The 14,105-nt window shown below is 41.2% G+C and overlaps 2 protein-coding genes across 2 annotated transcripts; both read right to left on the bottom strand.

Annotated features, from left to right (window-relative positions):
* Positions 1 to 9,348: 9,348 nt before the first annotated feature.
* On the bottom strand, positions 9,349 to 11,553 carry LOC115175810 (zona pellucida sperm-binding protein 1-like). The gene is made up of 7 exons (XM_029735339.1): positions 11,432 to 11,553; positions 10,961 to 11,109; positions 10,668 to 10,845; positions 10,000 to 10,135; positions 9,745 to 9,824; positions 9,538 to 9,594; positions 9,349 to 9,451 (listed from the first exon to the last, which is right to left on the bottom strand). Exons 2-7 carry the CDS (start codon positions 11,103 to 11,105, stop codon positions 9,442 to 9,444), a joined length of 606 nt encoding a protein of 201 aa, XP_029591199.1. The 5' UTR covers positions 11,106 to 11,109; positions 11,432 to 11,553; the 3' UTR covers positions 9,349 to 9,441.
* LOC115176125 (uncharacterized) lies at positions 11,428 to 14,105 on the bottom strand. The gene is made up of 6 exons (XM_029735959.1): positions 13,627 to 14,105; positions 13,430 to 13,548; positions 13,120 to 13,336; positions 11,873 to 11,995; positions 11,622 to 11,794; positions 11,428 to 11,529 (listed from the first exon to the last, which is right to left on the bottom strand). Exons 1-6 carry the CDS (start codon positions 13,970 to 13,972, stop codon positions 11,428 to 11,430), a joined length of 1,080 nt encoding a protein of 359 aa, XP_029591819.1. The 5' UTR covers positions 13,973 to 14,105.

The following is a 14,105-nucleotide window of genomic DNA, read 5'->3' as shown; positions in this document are numbered from 1 at the left end:
AGGTCCTTCACAGTTTTATTTGAGACGACTGTACAACCATCCAGATTAATTGTCAGATTCAACAGAAGATCTCTTTGTTTCTTGAGACCTAGAACAAGCATCTCTGTTTTGTCCGAGTTTAAGAGTAGAAAGTTTGCAGCCATCCACTTCCTTATGTCTGAGACACAGGCTTCTAGCGAGGGCAATTTTGGGGCTTCACCATGTTTCATTTAAATGTACAGCTGTGTGTCATCGGCATAACATTATGTTTTCGAATGACATCCCCAAGAGGTAAAACATATAGTGAAAACAATAGTGGTCCTAAAATGGAACCTTGAGGAACACCAAAATGTACAGTTGATTTGTCAGAGGACAAACCATTCAGAGACAAACTGATATCTTTCCGACAGATACGATCTAAACCAGGCCAGAACTTGTCCATGTAGACCAATTTGGGTTTCCAATCTCTCCAAAAGAATGTGGTGATCGATGGTATCAAAAGCAGCACTAAGATCTAGGAGCATGAGGACAGACGCAGAACCTCGGTCTGACGTCATTAAAAGGTAATTTACCACCTTCGCAGTCTCAGTGCTATGATGGGGTCTAAAACCAGACTGAAGCGTTTTGTGTACATTGTTTGTCTTCAGGATGGCAGTGAGTTGCTGCGCAACAGCTTTTTCAATTTTTTTGGAGAGGAATGGAAGATTCGATATAGGCCGATAGTTTTTTATAATTTCTGGGTCAAGATTTGGCTTTTTCAAGAGAGGCTTTATTACTGACACTTTTAGTGAGTTTGGTACACATCCGGTGGACAGAGAGACGTTTATTATGTTCAACATAGGAGGGCCAAGCACAGAAAGCAGCATACAGTGTGTCCTGTAGCTTTCCTAGACTAGCAGTGAAATGATTAAAAGGTGTGCCACATACAACTGCAGTCTGCGAGCAGATTTGATTTTTGATTCAGTAATCATGCAGCATGATGTCATGTAGGAATGTTTTTTGATAAAAAATAATTATAAAACGAAAACAATGCCATAAGCCTATATTTCACAAGTCAAGATCCAACAGAAATCATGACACCTATAAGCTGATGCAAGGAGAAATGCAAATCAGAAACATACTTCCCCAAAAAAGAGAACACTGAAACATCAAAGTCCAAATCTCAATGTTGGCATGGATTTTGATGTTTCAGCACTGTTCTCTTTTAGGTGCTTTGAAATATCTGCTCTCACCATCTTTCTCCACCAGCGTGAAGGGCTCTGTGTCCCAACCGTCGCCGATTGCGGCTGGCTGCACGTTCAGGTGGCCGTAGATGCACACCGTCTTCTTGCCCGGGCCAGAGCCCAAGCAGCCAAGGACGATGGGTGGCAAGGGGATCTTCTCTCCAAAGGGAAGCTGAGGGGGTAAATATAAAAAGGGTTTCATTCACAATGGTCTAAAAATCCATCTTTTCCTCTTCTCCTTCATTGCACCGACATGAAAGAAATTACGCCTGCAGCTAATCTGGGTGTATGTGTCACTAGAGATGGTTTGAGCTGACAAATGAGTTAAAGACTGCATTCCATAGACAAGATGTGGTGGGTGTAACCGAGATAGATAGGCTGGAATAGTTTAGAACAATCCTTCATCGTCTCTAAATCATCCTGGCATCTGGGAAACTAAGACAACAACCCCTGTGCAGAGTGGGTTTATGATGCCCCAATTTGCATGGTAGGGGTGGAACCTGCCATGACTAAGGATTTTTAGATCTACTATATAAAAGAACTCTGCACTTCTGTAAATGTTAAGCTCTCGGCAACACACACTTTGGTGTGTGTCGACCAGCTTCATTATTGCAATAATTAAATCGATATTAAATAAAGATTATTGTTTGAAGACAGTTGTCCAGGTCTCTCATAGCATGAATTTCAACGACAACTTACAGGGGTGGCAGGTAGCCTAGTGGTTAGAGCGTTGGGCCAGTAACTGAAAATATGCTGGATCTAATTCCCAAGCTGAACAAGGCAGTTAACCCACTGTTCCCTGGTAGGCCATCATTATAAATACGAATTTGTTCTTAACTGACTTGGCTAGATAAAAAAATTAAACTAATAGGACACATTCAGATTGGTATTTGTTTAGTGATGGGGGGAGGAAATTGTTACATATTGGGATATTATTTTTGCACTAGTTGGCTGTACCTGCATCCAAACTCCAGTATTTGTCCTTCATAGCTGGTTCTCCATCTTTTTAAATACAGAGAAAATTTTATTTTCAGCACTTTAATTTCCATGACTGATCAGAACTAGTTCTCATGGCTCGCTCATCTCTCTGCAGCAGACATACGGTGAGCAATATGCTTGGAACATAGAATCGCAATAAAAAATTTTTATCACAGTATCGAATAGCAATACATATAGAATTGTGAGAATCGCAATACATATCGTATTGGCACCAAAGTATAGTTATAATATTATATTGTGAGGTCCCTGATCTATACTTGTTCTTCAAGTGTATTAATAGGAAAACCCACAAGCACATGACTGTTATTGTGGCAAGGAAGTGAAGTCTTAGGCACTAAACCTAAACCTAATACCCTGGTGTCCTATCTTATGCGCTAGTGTTTTTGCTACCCAGCCTGGTCTAATAGACCAGATGTAGCATAGAAAACATACATCCGGGACACCCAAATTAATATATGTTAAGTTTGGTATGGTTAAGGCAAAAATGAAAGTAGGGTGTATGGTCGGGGAGGATGTATAACGCAAACGTCTAGCAACCCAAACTTTGCAAGTTCAAATCTCATCACAGACAACTTTAGCAATTTATCTAATTAGAAACTTTTCAACTACTTACTACTTTTTAGCTACTTGGCATGTTAGCTAACCCTTCCCCTAACCTCAACCCTTTAACCTAACTCCTAAACTTAATAGGGTATGTGGGACCTACTCAACAGCCAGTGGAATCCCGTGGCGCGATATTCAAATACCTTAGAAATGCTATTACTTCAATTTCTCAAACATATGACTATTTTACACCATTTTAAAGATAAGACTCTCGTTAATCTAACCACACTGTCTGATTTCAAAAAGGCTTTACAACGAAAGCAAAACATTAGATTATGTCAGCAGAGTACCCAGCCAGAAATAATCAGACACCCATTTTTCAAGCTAGCATATAATGTCACAAAAACCAAAACCACAGCTAAATGCAGCACTAACCTTTGATGATCTTCATCAGATGACACTCCTAGGACATTATGTTATACAATACATGCATGTTTTGTTCAATCAAGTTCATATTTATATCAAAAACCAGCTTTTTATATTAGCAAACTTCCGCAAACTTCCGGTGAATTTACTAAATTACTCACGACAAACATTCACAAAAAACATAACAATTATTTTAAGAATTATAGATACAGAACTCATTTATGCAATCACGGTGTCCGATTTTAAAATAGCTTTTCGGCAAAAGCACATTTTGCAATATTCTGAGTAGATAGCTTGCATAAAGGAGACTTCCTTCCCCAAAAGGAAAACAGGTAAGGGCTTCGTGAGACTGAATGATACCATGTTATGTTGCTGTCTTAGGTCTCTATTTAGTGTTGTATTTCTTGTGATGTGTGTTTTGACCTATATATTTTTTTATTTTGTATTTTTAATCCCAGCCCAGTCCCCACAGGAGGCCTTTCGGAGGCCGTCATTGTAAATATGAATTTGTTCTTATCTGACTTGCCTAGTTAAATAAAAATACATTAAATAATTATACACTATGACGGCTCAGGTGCAGTGGTGGCGACCTGTCATTCAGGGCAGGTGGAGCAGAGCCCCACCTGTTTTGAGTCCCACATTTGTCACATCAGTTTGCAAACAATGTAAAAGATATGTATATCATTGAGTTAATAAAGCCGCATGCAAACATGGCCTCTTTTTTGTTTTCTTGAGTAAGGCAGCTCCAAAATGCAGGTGTTTCAGCCTAGTGCTTTCTGTGGTGCTGGGGAAAGCCAGCAGAAATTACGGAGCATTGCGCTGTGATTGGCTCAGTGTTCTGTCACTTATGGGGACACTACATCACCACCAAGTCTAAGGGGAGAGCTAGAAAATTCTAGCCCCTTGGGTGCTGCCATAGAGTTACATTGGATGTGCCGACCCAAGAAGGCTCAAGGTCATTGGTCACAGATAAAATGACGTCAAATCACGTTATATGTACAGTAGCTTTGATTGGACTGATCATGTCAACATCTTAGCTAGCAGTCATTATCATGAATCAAGTTCACAATCTACTGGCAAATCCTTTTTAATCCTTGTCATATGAAGAGAAATTATAGATAAAACATATACGTGCACATCAGCCTTTGGACAAACATTACACAACAAGTTGGAAATTGCAAATTCCACAATGAGTGGTTTGGAAGGAATTAGTGAGTGGCTAACGTTAACTGCAAGCATTGCAAAGCAATCACAAGCCTGCTATTCAGTAGAGTGGCTGTGGGGTCCCAAATCTGGGATTAAGGGGCTCTTTTCCAAGTTTAAAATGATAAACATTCAACATTGGTTATACTGCAAATTAAGCATGATTTGTGCCGTGCTTAAAACAACGCAGAACTTGACTTCAGTGAGTTCAAGACAACTGAGAAGTCGTGAATAAATGAGATCCGACTGGGAAACACATTTTGAACAGATTTTTAGCCTTTATACCAAAGGTTATCAACTGTACTGCAGGGATGGAATGTAAATCGCAGAAAATATTGGTTGTGGTGGCAGCTGCAGAGATATTTGGGTGTGGGAGATAACTTACAGGGTGTGTTAAGTGGTGATGTCCCATCCTTTCAGGTTGTTGGCATGAGGTAGAACTAAATAGATTTAAATAACAGAGTAGGGTGGTGTTATTTTTAGTCTTTTGTGAGTGTAGTGTTATATGGTAGGGTATTTATTTATTCTTTCAAGCATAGTATTAGGGAGTTGTTCTCCAGTCTAGTAGGTGGCTGTAATGCAACATATTGGATGCCAACCGCCGTTAAACCTCATCGAAGAACAATTCTTTGGGCAAACCTGAAAGAACTGGCCAGACACAATGGCTTCAAGTGGTTTCTCTCATCGACACAAATTCGATGATGGAGCATCTATTATCAACATGGTGACAGCCAACCATACATTTTTCAACCGGAATATAGCGAAGAGGATTCAAAACAAGGAGATGGATTTAGCTAACGTTAGAAGCTCAGCTACAGCCGATGCCAGCATCAAGAGTAAACTGGACATTGCATCTACCGTGGAGCCCAGTTTCATAATATTACCATCTGTTTGCCGTAATTTTGAAACAGGCCTTTTTTTAGGGCATTTTTCACCCTGCCAGCTCCTATTCGTTCTAATGAGCACCAACTCACCTTCCGAACAACATTCTATTCCCAGCCCACTGTTCTACGTCACAATGCCCGCTTTGCTATTGTTGGTAATAAGATATGTCCACGTTAAACTCTTTTGCTTAACTCAAGTAAAGTATTAACAAAGTTACAGCTAGTCAGTGAGCATGCTCACTGTTCGCCTGGGTACACATTGTTATTACCAATAGTGCTAATGATGGCTGGCTCATGGCCATTAAAACATTAAACATTTTCTGGTCATGGTTAACCATATTTACTTTCATAAAAGGTGTAAACCTAAACAAAACGCATGTCCCTGTCCTTTTTCAAGATGTAGCCGATTTAAACTGCCAGATGTTTTTTTTTGTGACAATTTGATGCTTCTAAATGGCTGCTGGGTCAAAGCCTACAATAGGTATAACTTATTTTAGCCTTAACCCTAATCCCTAACCCTAATTCTTGGGTAGAGTAGCCTAGCCTAGTTTTTTTTTAATGAAAAATGCCTGCATAGGTTAACATGTTAGTAGTTATTTTATATGTATTATTGCAAGGCAGAACACTTGATAAACAAGCCACATTTACATTTTTTAAATGTGGTTTGAACTGGGTGTGACCTAGTAACCTATGTGAAAGTCCAGCAATTGGCTGGGATAGGTGGGGCAGGTTTGAGATGGATCTCAGGAATGAATAAGAACATTTGTTTAATCTGCTTCACCAATGTCTTTATGTGAATTAACTTAATTGCTAAGTATTTCCAATAGATGGCAGCATAAGACCATGAAGCATCAATTATAGGCTTTGCAGCAACATGATTGACATAAAATAGCATGCAACCAAAGACTATATGTCCCATGATTTTCTAAAATGGTCACTCATTACTTTACAGGTAGCCATTTCTCATTAGGCCCGTGTTGCTTTTGGGGAAAAAAAGAAAAAAGACCCGGCCAAATAATCATTAGACAGGTGGGCTAACAACCCTAGTAGACATGCGTTACAAACAAACTTGCTTCTTTAACAATATAACTGGCCTTCTTTAGAGTAGTTGAGTATCTGGAGCATCAGCATTTGTGGGTTCGATTACAGGCTCAAAATGGCCAGAAACAAAGAGCTTTCTTCTGAAACTCGTCAGTCTATTCAAGGCAGAGTTCTTTTGTGCAGTGTCTGTTCTTTCGCCCATCTTAATCTTTTTATTAGCCAGTTTGAGATGTGGCTTTTTCCTTTGCAACTCTGCCTAAAAGGCCAGCATCCCGGAGTCGCCTCTTCACTGACGTTGAGACTGGTGTTTTGCAGGTACTATTTAATGAAGCTGCCAGTTGAGAATGTGAGGCGTCTGTTTTTGGAATTAATACGTGTCACATCAGTTTGCAAACAATGTAAAAATAAAAAAAAATGGAGTTAATAAAGCCCCATACAAACATGGTCTCTTGTTTTCTTGAGTAAGGCAGTAGCCTTCATTTCTCAGAACAAGAAAAATAACTGACGAGTTTCAGAAGAAAGGTCTGTTTCCGGCCATTTTGAGCCTGTAATCAAACCCACAAATGCTGATACCCAACTAGTCTAAAGGCCAGTTTTAGTGCTTCTTTAAATCAGAACAGGTTTCAGCTGTGCTAACAATTGCAAAAGGGTTTAATGATCAATTAGCTGATCCAAGTTTAGCATTTTAAAACGCTAACAACGTGCCATGGGCCTCTGTACGCCTATGTAGATATTCCATATTTTAAAAAAAAGAAGTTGTTTCCAGGTACAATAGTCATTTAAAACATCTACACTGTACTTTTGATCAATTTGATGTTATTTTAATTGACAAGTGCTTTGCTTTCAAAAACAAGGACAATTTTAAGTGACCCCAAACTTCTGAATGGTATTGTTACGGATACAAGTATCCTGAGTGTGTATCCTGTGTGTATTTATTTTCTCTCCTCACAGGTGACAATCATTCCCCAATCAGTCACTAATCAGAAGACACCGGCACCTTTTCATTTACGCTATGACATCCCCTTTCCCTTGGTTTAAAAACAGTTGTTTGAGTCTCAATCTGTGTTTAAATCTGTCTCAAGCTCTCGCTAGCTCTCTCTGTATGCAGATTGCTCATTTGTTTTGCCCATACATGTCACATTTGTCCAGTACCTGTGAGTACTGTTTTGTTGAAGTGTTGACTGATGGTGGGAAAAGGGGGTACCAAGAGCAGTCGCCCATGGACCTACATTACACGTAGGAAAACTACACTAGTTAGAACTGGGCAAACCACCCACTATTTTTGGTTAGTTAGCTGTACTGAAGTAGGCTAGTCTAGGGGTGTTTTGGGATTATTGTTGGGTCCAGCTCAGCCCCATTACCGTGTGTTTAAACAAACCATTAGAGTTTGACGGTAGATTTAAGTTGTGTGGTTTTTGTTCTGTTCCTTTTCACTATTATTTGCATGAGTTATGTTACGGGTCTCATTTCCATCCCCCTAGACTGCAGGGCCAAAGGGAGTCATAACAGGTATACATTTAAAATATGTTGATAGTTGAGGGGTTAAAGTAAAAGACTAGATTAAACTGATGTAAATTCACAAAAACACCACCCCCTAGGGCTCTATATATGCACATGCCTGGCATCTTTTGCTGTTGATACAATTTGGAAATGTGAGGCTGAAACCCAAATGTTTCCACAGCCAAAATGGGCTATTTCATAAAAATGTGCTTTTGTCTTCATGTAAGGTTAGCAGTGTGGTTAAGTCAAGTCAATTTGCTTGAAGAAATGGGCAGGATTTGTGACTGAGGTAGCCTAAATCATCCCATTTGTGGGTTCACAAGCACCTCTGCCATATGTACAAATGTAACAATGCTGAGGGAGTGAAAGTTATTACTTATGTAGGGGCTAATTAGACACAATGACCAAGGCTGCAGGCTCCAGACTGAAACACTATCCCAACATGGAGTTTGCAAATTACATTCAATTATTTTGTAAGGTGTGCATAATTGCGACACATGCGTCTGAGACTTCACACAAATGCTCCCAATTTTAGATGTAACTTGTTTATATCTTGGAAACCATTGGGGGGGGGGGGGGGGGGGGCGCATGAATTGCATCATTGAAGTCGGTGTGTTCCCAAGTTCATGGTTTAGTGATCACCGCGCCACTCTGAAAGTCAACTTCTGAATCGTGTCAGCAACACATAAAACGGCAATTTGCTAGGGCCCGATTTGAGAGCTTCTTGGTCCATTCGAATTATTGTTTGTGTGCAGGTGTGACGCATCACCAGGGGTAAATGGAGGGTGTCTTCCTTTAGACAAAGTGTCACAAAACAAGCTTTTACTCAAACTGAAAAAGTTACCCATTATTGTCTATCGGACAAAGTAGGCCCCTCCCAGTTTGTTTGCTTCCTAGTGAATACACCCCTGAATGCCCAATAGATGGTTTTCATTGAATAAATGGTTTGGTGCTAAACATTTTGCAACTGTTTGCTAAGGTCTTTGTATAATGAATACACCCCGATCCAGCAAGGGCAACCAAAAACCTTTTCAGGTCTGTCAAAAGCTACTGAAGTCAAATGAACAGAGCTGAAGGGAGGCACTGCCTTGCACAGGTCCCAGTTTCCCAAAAACATCTTAAGGCTAAATTTAGAATCCTATGGTTAATGTGAATTTAGCCTTAAGATGCTTTTGGGAAACCGTATCCAGAGAGAGTCACTAAGTGCAGAACACCAGACCAGGAATGATTAGCATTGTTGACAGTGCCTTGGTATAAGGTCCTTGAATCAGACAAATACTTCTAGGCTGCATCAAAATGCACCCAGAAGTCTGTCAAACAGCCCACTTCCCCTCAAGACATCAATTTGTTATACACACACACCTCTGCCATACGCACAATTTTACCAAAGCTAACAATTATGAGGGCGTAGTGGCTACAGTAATTAGTTATGTCACCCAAGTCAGCTACACAGCTGAGCAAGCCAGTATACCATACACTCAGTTAGTGTTTGTACAATCTCACAAGGTTTGAAAGCAGAAAGTCTCATTACAATAAATATAACTCAGATAAGTAAGAAATATATAAAATTTATTTCAACATACATTAGTCAAATTACCACATTTCTTTAGTATGTTCAAGTATCAGATTTGTCACCCTGTAGATTAGTCAGACCTGGAAAACAAAGGTGTGAAAGCTAAAAGTGCTCCTACTGAAGCAGGTTACTTTCAAATCTGGGAACAAAAGATAGAAAGACTCACCTTTCATTTAAAGCAGCACTCTTCTCAGTTATTTTATCTACAGCACATGTAGTAGATCTGGTGGGGAGAAATAAAGTGAGACTAACTAAAGAACTAAAGATGGGACAAATAGTATAAAATGTAGGCCAACTTTTTGTGCCTCAGTCTCCATGTGACAATACACCAATCCAGGGAATCAAGATTCAAGTCCCCAGTCTTCTTCCTCACCTCCTAATTCCATCAAAGCAGCGCTCTTCACAAGTTTTTTCTGTGGGCATACACACTTCAGTAGAGCACATGAAGTAGATCTGGAGGGGAGAAATGAAGTGAGATTCAATACCAACTGGACATGTTAGACTTTGCGCAACTCAACAAAAAAAGTTACAATTGCACACAATAGAGTGAGCTTTTTCAAAGCCTCATTCACCATGTGACAATACTCCAATCAAGGTGTGAATCCCAGTCTCCATTCTGCTTCCTCACCTCCTCATCCAGATACTTGTTGGTCTGTTGATCCATGAACTGGAATGCTCTGACCATGAAGCGACGCTGGTGGCGGTTCTGTGGCAGGTTGCTGAATTTAAGGATGGAGACATTGGGGTCCTGAGGGTTCGCACATCTAGAGGAGAGAAATTGGTCAAGGAAACTCAAATGAGAACTTCCTCTTGGCAGCATAAGGCCCTCAAACTCATAGGGTAAGAGTTGAATACCCTTGGTATAAGGAGTTCTGTCACAAAATGGCTGTTGTGCTTTGGCTATGGAAAGGGCTACACATTGGATGGGGCAAAGTTCAGACATAAAGGGATCCTTCAGGATTTTGGCAATGAGGTCCTTTATCTACTTTTGAGTCAGATGAACTTGGATACCATTTGTCTGCCCCTATGGCCAATATGAAGGAAGTGATCAGTAGTGTCCTTAGCCAAAGCTAGTAGATAAAGTCTATAGTTATTGTGCCAACACTAGTTAGAAACTTCCTTCAACTGCATACAGACAAACAGAGCCACAAGTTAACCTGACTCTGGGTAAGTACATAAAGGGACTCATTGCCAAAATTAAGAGAACATTGGCTGTTCAAGAGCAAGGTAGTCCACCAATACGCAATCTACAGTACGTTAGGCAAATCAGTCACACCAAGTCATTGCAGTGCTTACCCTTCGTGAAGGAGCACCAGAACGTTCTTGGCAGAGCGGGGGTAAGCCAGACAGTAGTTGACCAAAAGTGTCGCCTCTGGATTTGGAGAAGTCAGACGAACTTCTAGATATACAAGTTTGCCCAGGAAGAGACGCAGGGGCTGATGGTGCCGCTTGAGGTACTTGGTATAGGTTTTGTCTGGTGGGGGGGGGGGAGGGGTAAAAGAGCAATTTCAGCAATGTAAAGTAATCGGAACAATGGGACAGCAACCATTACATTCCAGCCATTGCGCGTTTACATGTCAGCCAGATACCTTCAGCAATCCTGAGTTCAACACCAAACAGTCCCTTGGATGTCACCTTTGAAGGGAACGTTACACTGGGGCTTTTCACCATGTAGCCAACACTCGCCACTGTTGGCAGGGTACCCAGAGCTTTAGGGTAGCGGCACTCAACCATGACTCTAGAGATGAACATGGTTACTAGTCAATCTCAGCAGGTGCATTTAATGATTCCTCAATTAGTGAGATTAAATTACATTCTGAAAGTGCCAAGAGGCAAGTATTTGTGGCATTTGCAACAGCAATATCTGAAGTCATACACCGAGTTACTTAACTGGTGAATCAGCTCAATATATAGGAATACTAGGACAGAGGCATATAGCAAAGACAGAAATCTAGAAAAAGGTGTAGACATTGAGATGTACATTAAACACCAAACTGAAGAAACTGTCCAATAAGCAATGCCCATTTTGTTTGTTGCAAAATGTGTGACATCTGGATTACCTGAGGGCGTTGTCTCTGGATATTATACCATACTTCAGGTTAAGGGTTCGGACGGCCGTCTGTACCTCTGCTGTGTAGATCACGGTCTCGCCAATTACCTAATGAAGATCAAAACAATAAAATAACTGTGGGGATCAACAAGAACTACACCAGGAGGGTTCCAGAGGGCATAATATTCTTGTCCACTTACATATGAGCGAGTTCCACATTCAGTGACTGAGAACTTGAAGACCACAAACTTGTCATTGACAATGACTGGGCCACAGCGAGACTTCCCAGCAACCACAAGTTTGGTGGGAGACACCGGGAAAGTGGTGATGTTATGGTAAACGGCAAAGATAAAATGTCTGTCTGCAGTGCACTCTGGGGAGGGAGAGCAGTACACATCAGTCCTCACTATTCAAAGTCAAACATGATCTTGCCCTGTGAAAGAGTATTTACCATCCATTGGGTAGAAGCAGGCGGAAGTTGCCGAATCCACACAGCAACCCATCACCAAACACTGGGAGGATGAGATTCCAGTGGAACCACAAGCCAAGTGCTGGTTCCGGGGAATACTGCAGCCTGAAATACAAAAAAAATATTGGAAGTAGAGTTGAGGATCAGTAGCCTACTAATTATACTGAAGAAAAATTGTCAGTCCCATGTTTCATGAGCTGAAAGAACACAGAAGTGTTCCATTTGTAAAGAAAGCTAATTTTGTGCACAAATGTATTTGCATCCCTGTTAGTCATTTCTTCTTTGCCAAGATATTCCACCCACCTGAGGCATAGCAAGAAGCTTATTAAATAGCATGATCATTACACAGGTGCGCCTTGTGATGGGTACAATAAAGTGTGCCGTTGTATCACAACACAATGCCACAGATGTCTCAAGTTGTGGGAGCATGCAATTGGCATCATTTCTACCATAAGCCACCTCCATTTTAAAGAATCAGGCTTTGTCCAACCGGGCCTCACAACCGCAGACCAGGTTTAACCATGCCAGCCCAGGACCTCCACATACAGCTTCTTTACCTGTGGGATCGTATGAGACCAGCCACCCGGACAGCTGATGAAACTGAGTATTTGTAATAAAGCCCTGGTGGGGAAAAACCACTGATTGGCTGGGCCTGGCTCCCCAGTGAGTTGGCCTATACCCTCCCATGGTTGCACCCCTGCCCAGTCATGTGCAATCCATAGATTAGGACCTAAATTAAATGCATTTCACAAAATGCTCCTTTACCGACTGCCTCAGACCACTAGAACAGCAAATATTGAGGTGGCATATTCTAATGCTTAGCCAAAGAAAGAATAAACTTGGCACATCATAAGCCACATTAAATATATTGAGACAAATTACATACAGTAGAAAAACTCAATTGAACATTAAAATGCGTTTCAATAGGTTTAGCCTACATTTTAATGCAGTCATCTCGATTTGAATCATATGTCTAGGTCACTTGTTTGTATCACTTGCAAAGACGTTGGCAAATTTGTTCTAAAGTTATCTGCAGTCACAGAAAGCATGTGATTCTGTGTTCAGGAGGGGGATCTGTGTATAAAGTAATGTTGGAGGGAGAGGGGGGGAAGCATACAACGCATTTAGCAGTTCTAGTCGACTGAGGCAGGCGTTACATTATGAGCTCTTTCAAGTGAAACCTTAACGATGGTTTTTGGAAACCAGGCCCAGAACATTTCATGACTCACCAGGAGACTTGGTGGGATTTTGAGGGCTGGGATTGCGAGGGTTGGGTTTAAAACACTTTGAAGGAGGCCCACCATGGGCATTGCGAAGACCATTAGAGAGGGGCAGGTGTACAGTCGAGGACAAAGAGGATTTGGGGCTAGCCGCACAGGACACTGTAGAAACATCCATTATGCCAGCTTCATTGACAAACAACACCATCAAGGTGTACCGCCCAGCCTGCAGAGGATCAGTGTGGCAAGAAATGTACAATCATTCCAATGACACAACATTAAATGTTTAATTTAAAACGTGGAAAGGCAAAAACCCAACCTGACGCCTAATGAGGCAGCCTGAAAAGTGGACAGTTAAGGCATTCTGATATTGTTCTCGATTTAAGGAGTATCCACAGGATTCTGGGGCTTCAAGAACAGAGAGCATACTGTTGGGTCCTGTGGGGAAAGTTAAGAATGAGCAAAGTAGCCAAATTGCATTTGATGATCTTTAAACCTATAAATTAATTAACTTACCCAAAATCTTGACTTCACTCATTGGACCAGCTGGAAGTGTTACTTTAAACTCATCCTCACCGCACAGAACCGCTAAACTGGCTGGGGCAGCTTCGGTAACGGATACCCACTTGTTTGCTTCTGACACCTCCTCGAATTGCACCTGGAATCCACGGTCGGCGTTAAGATTGACATTGGCGGGGTCTCCAAGTTGAACTACAGCCTTGTCTTTGGTATAATTCTCCTCTGTGTCAAGGTTGTGGTGGGAAAAAGTTGCCTCTTCGGAAACGTGCTCCCATCCCGCTGCAGGAAATGCAAAGCAAAGCCAAGCCGGGAAAAAAAGCAGTGCGCTCCTTTGCCAAGCCATGGTTTCATACAATGCCTCACCGAATGCTAAACACGGTATGACAATTGAGATCTCTCCTAGGTATATTTAGGAAGTATTTGCAATTGGCTGCAGCTTTCTACCAATTGGAACGACGTTACCCTGCATCAGAATA

Source organism: Salmo trutta, chromosome 36 (genome assembly GCF_901001165.1).
Source record: "Salmo trutta chromosome 36, fSalTru1.1, whole genome shotgun sequence".
Taxonomy (NCBI): domain Eukaryota; kingdom Metazoa; phylum Chordata; class Actinopteri; order Salmoniformes; family Salmonidae; genus Salmo; species Salmo trutta.
Note: the sequence above shows the minus strand (reverse complement) of the source record. Positions and strands in the feature narration are given on the sequence as shown.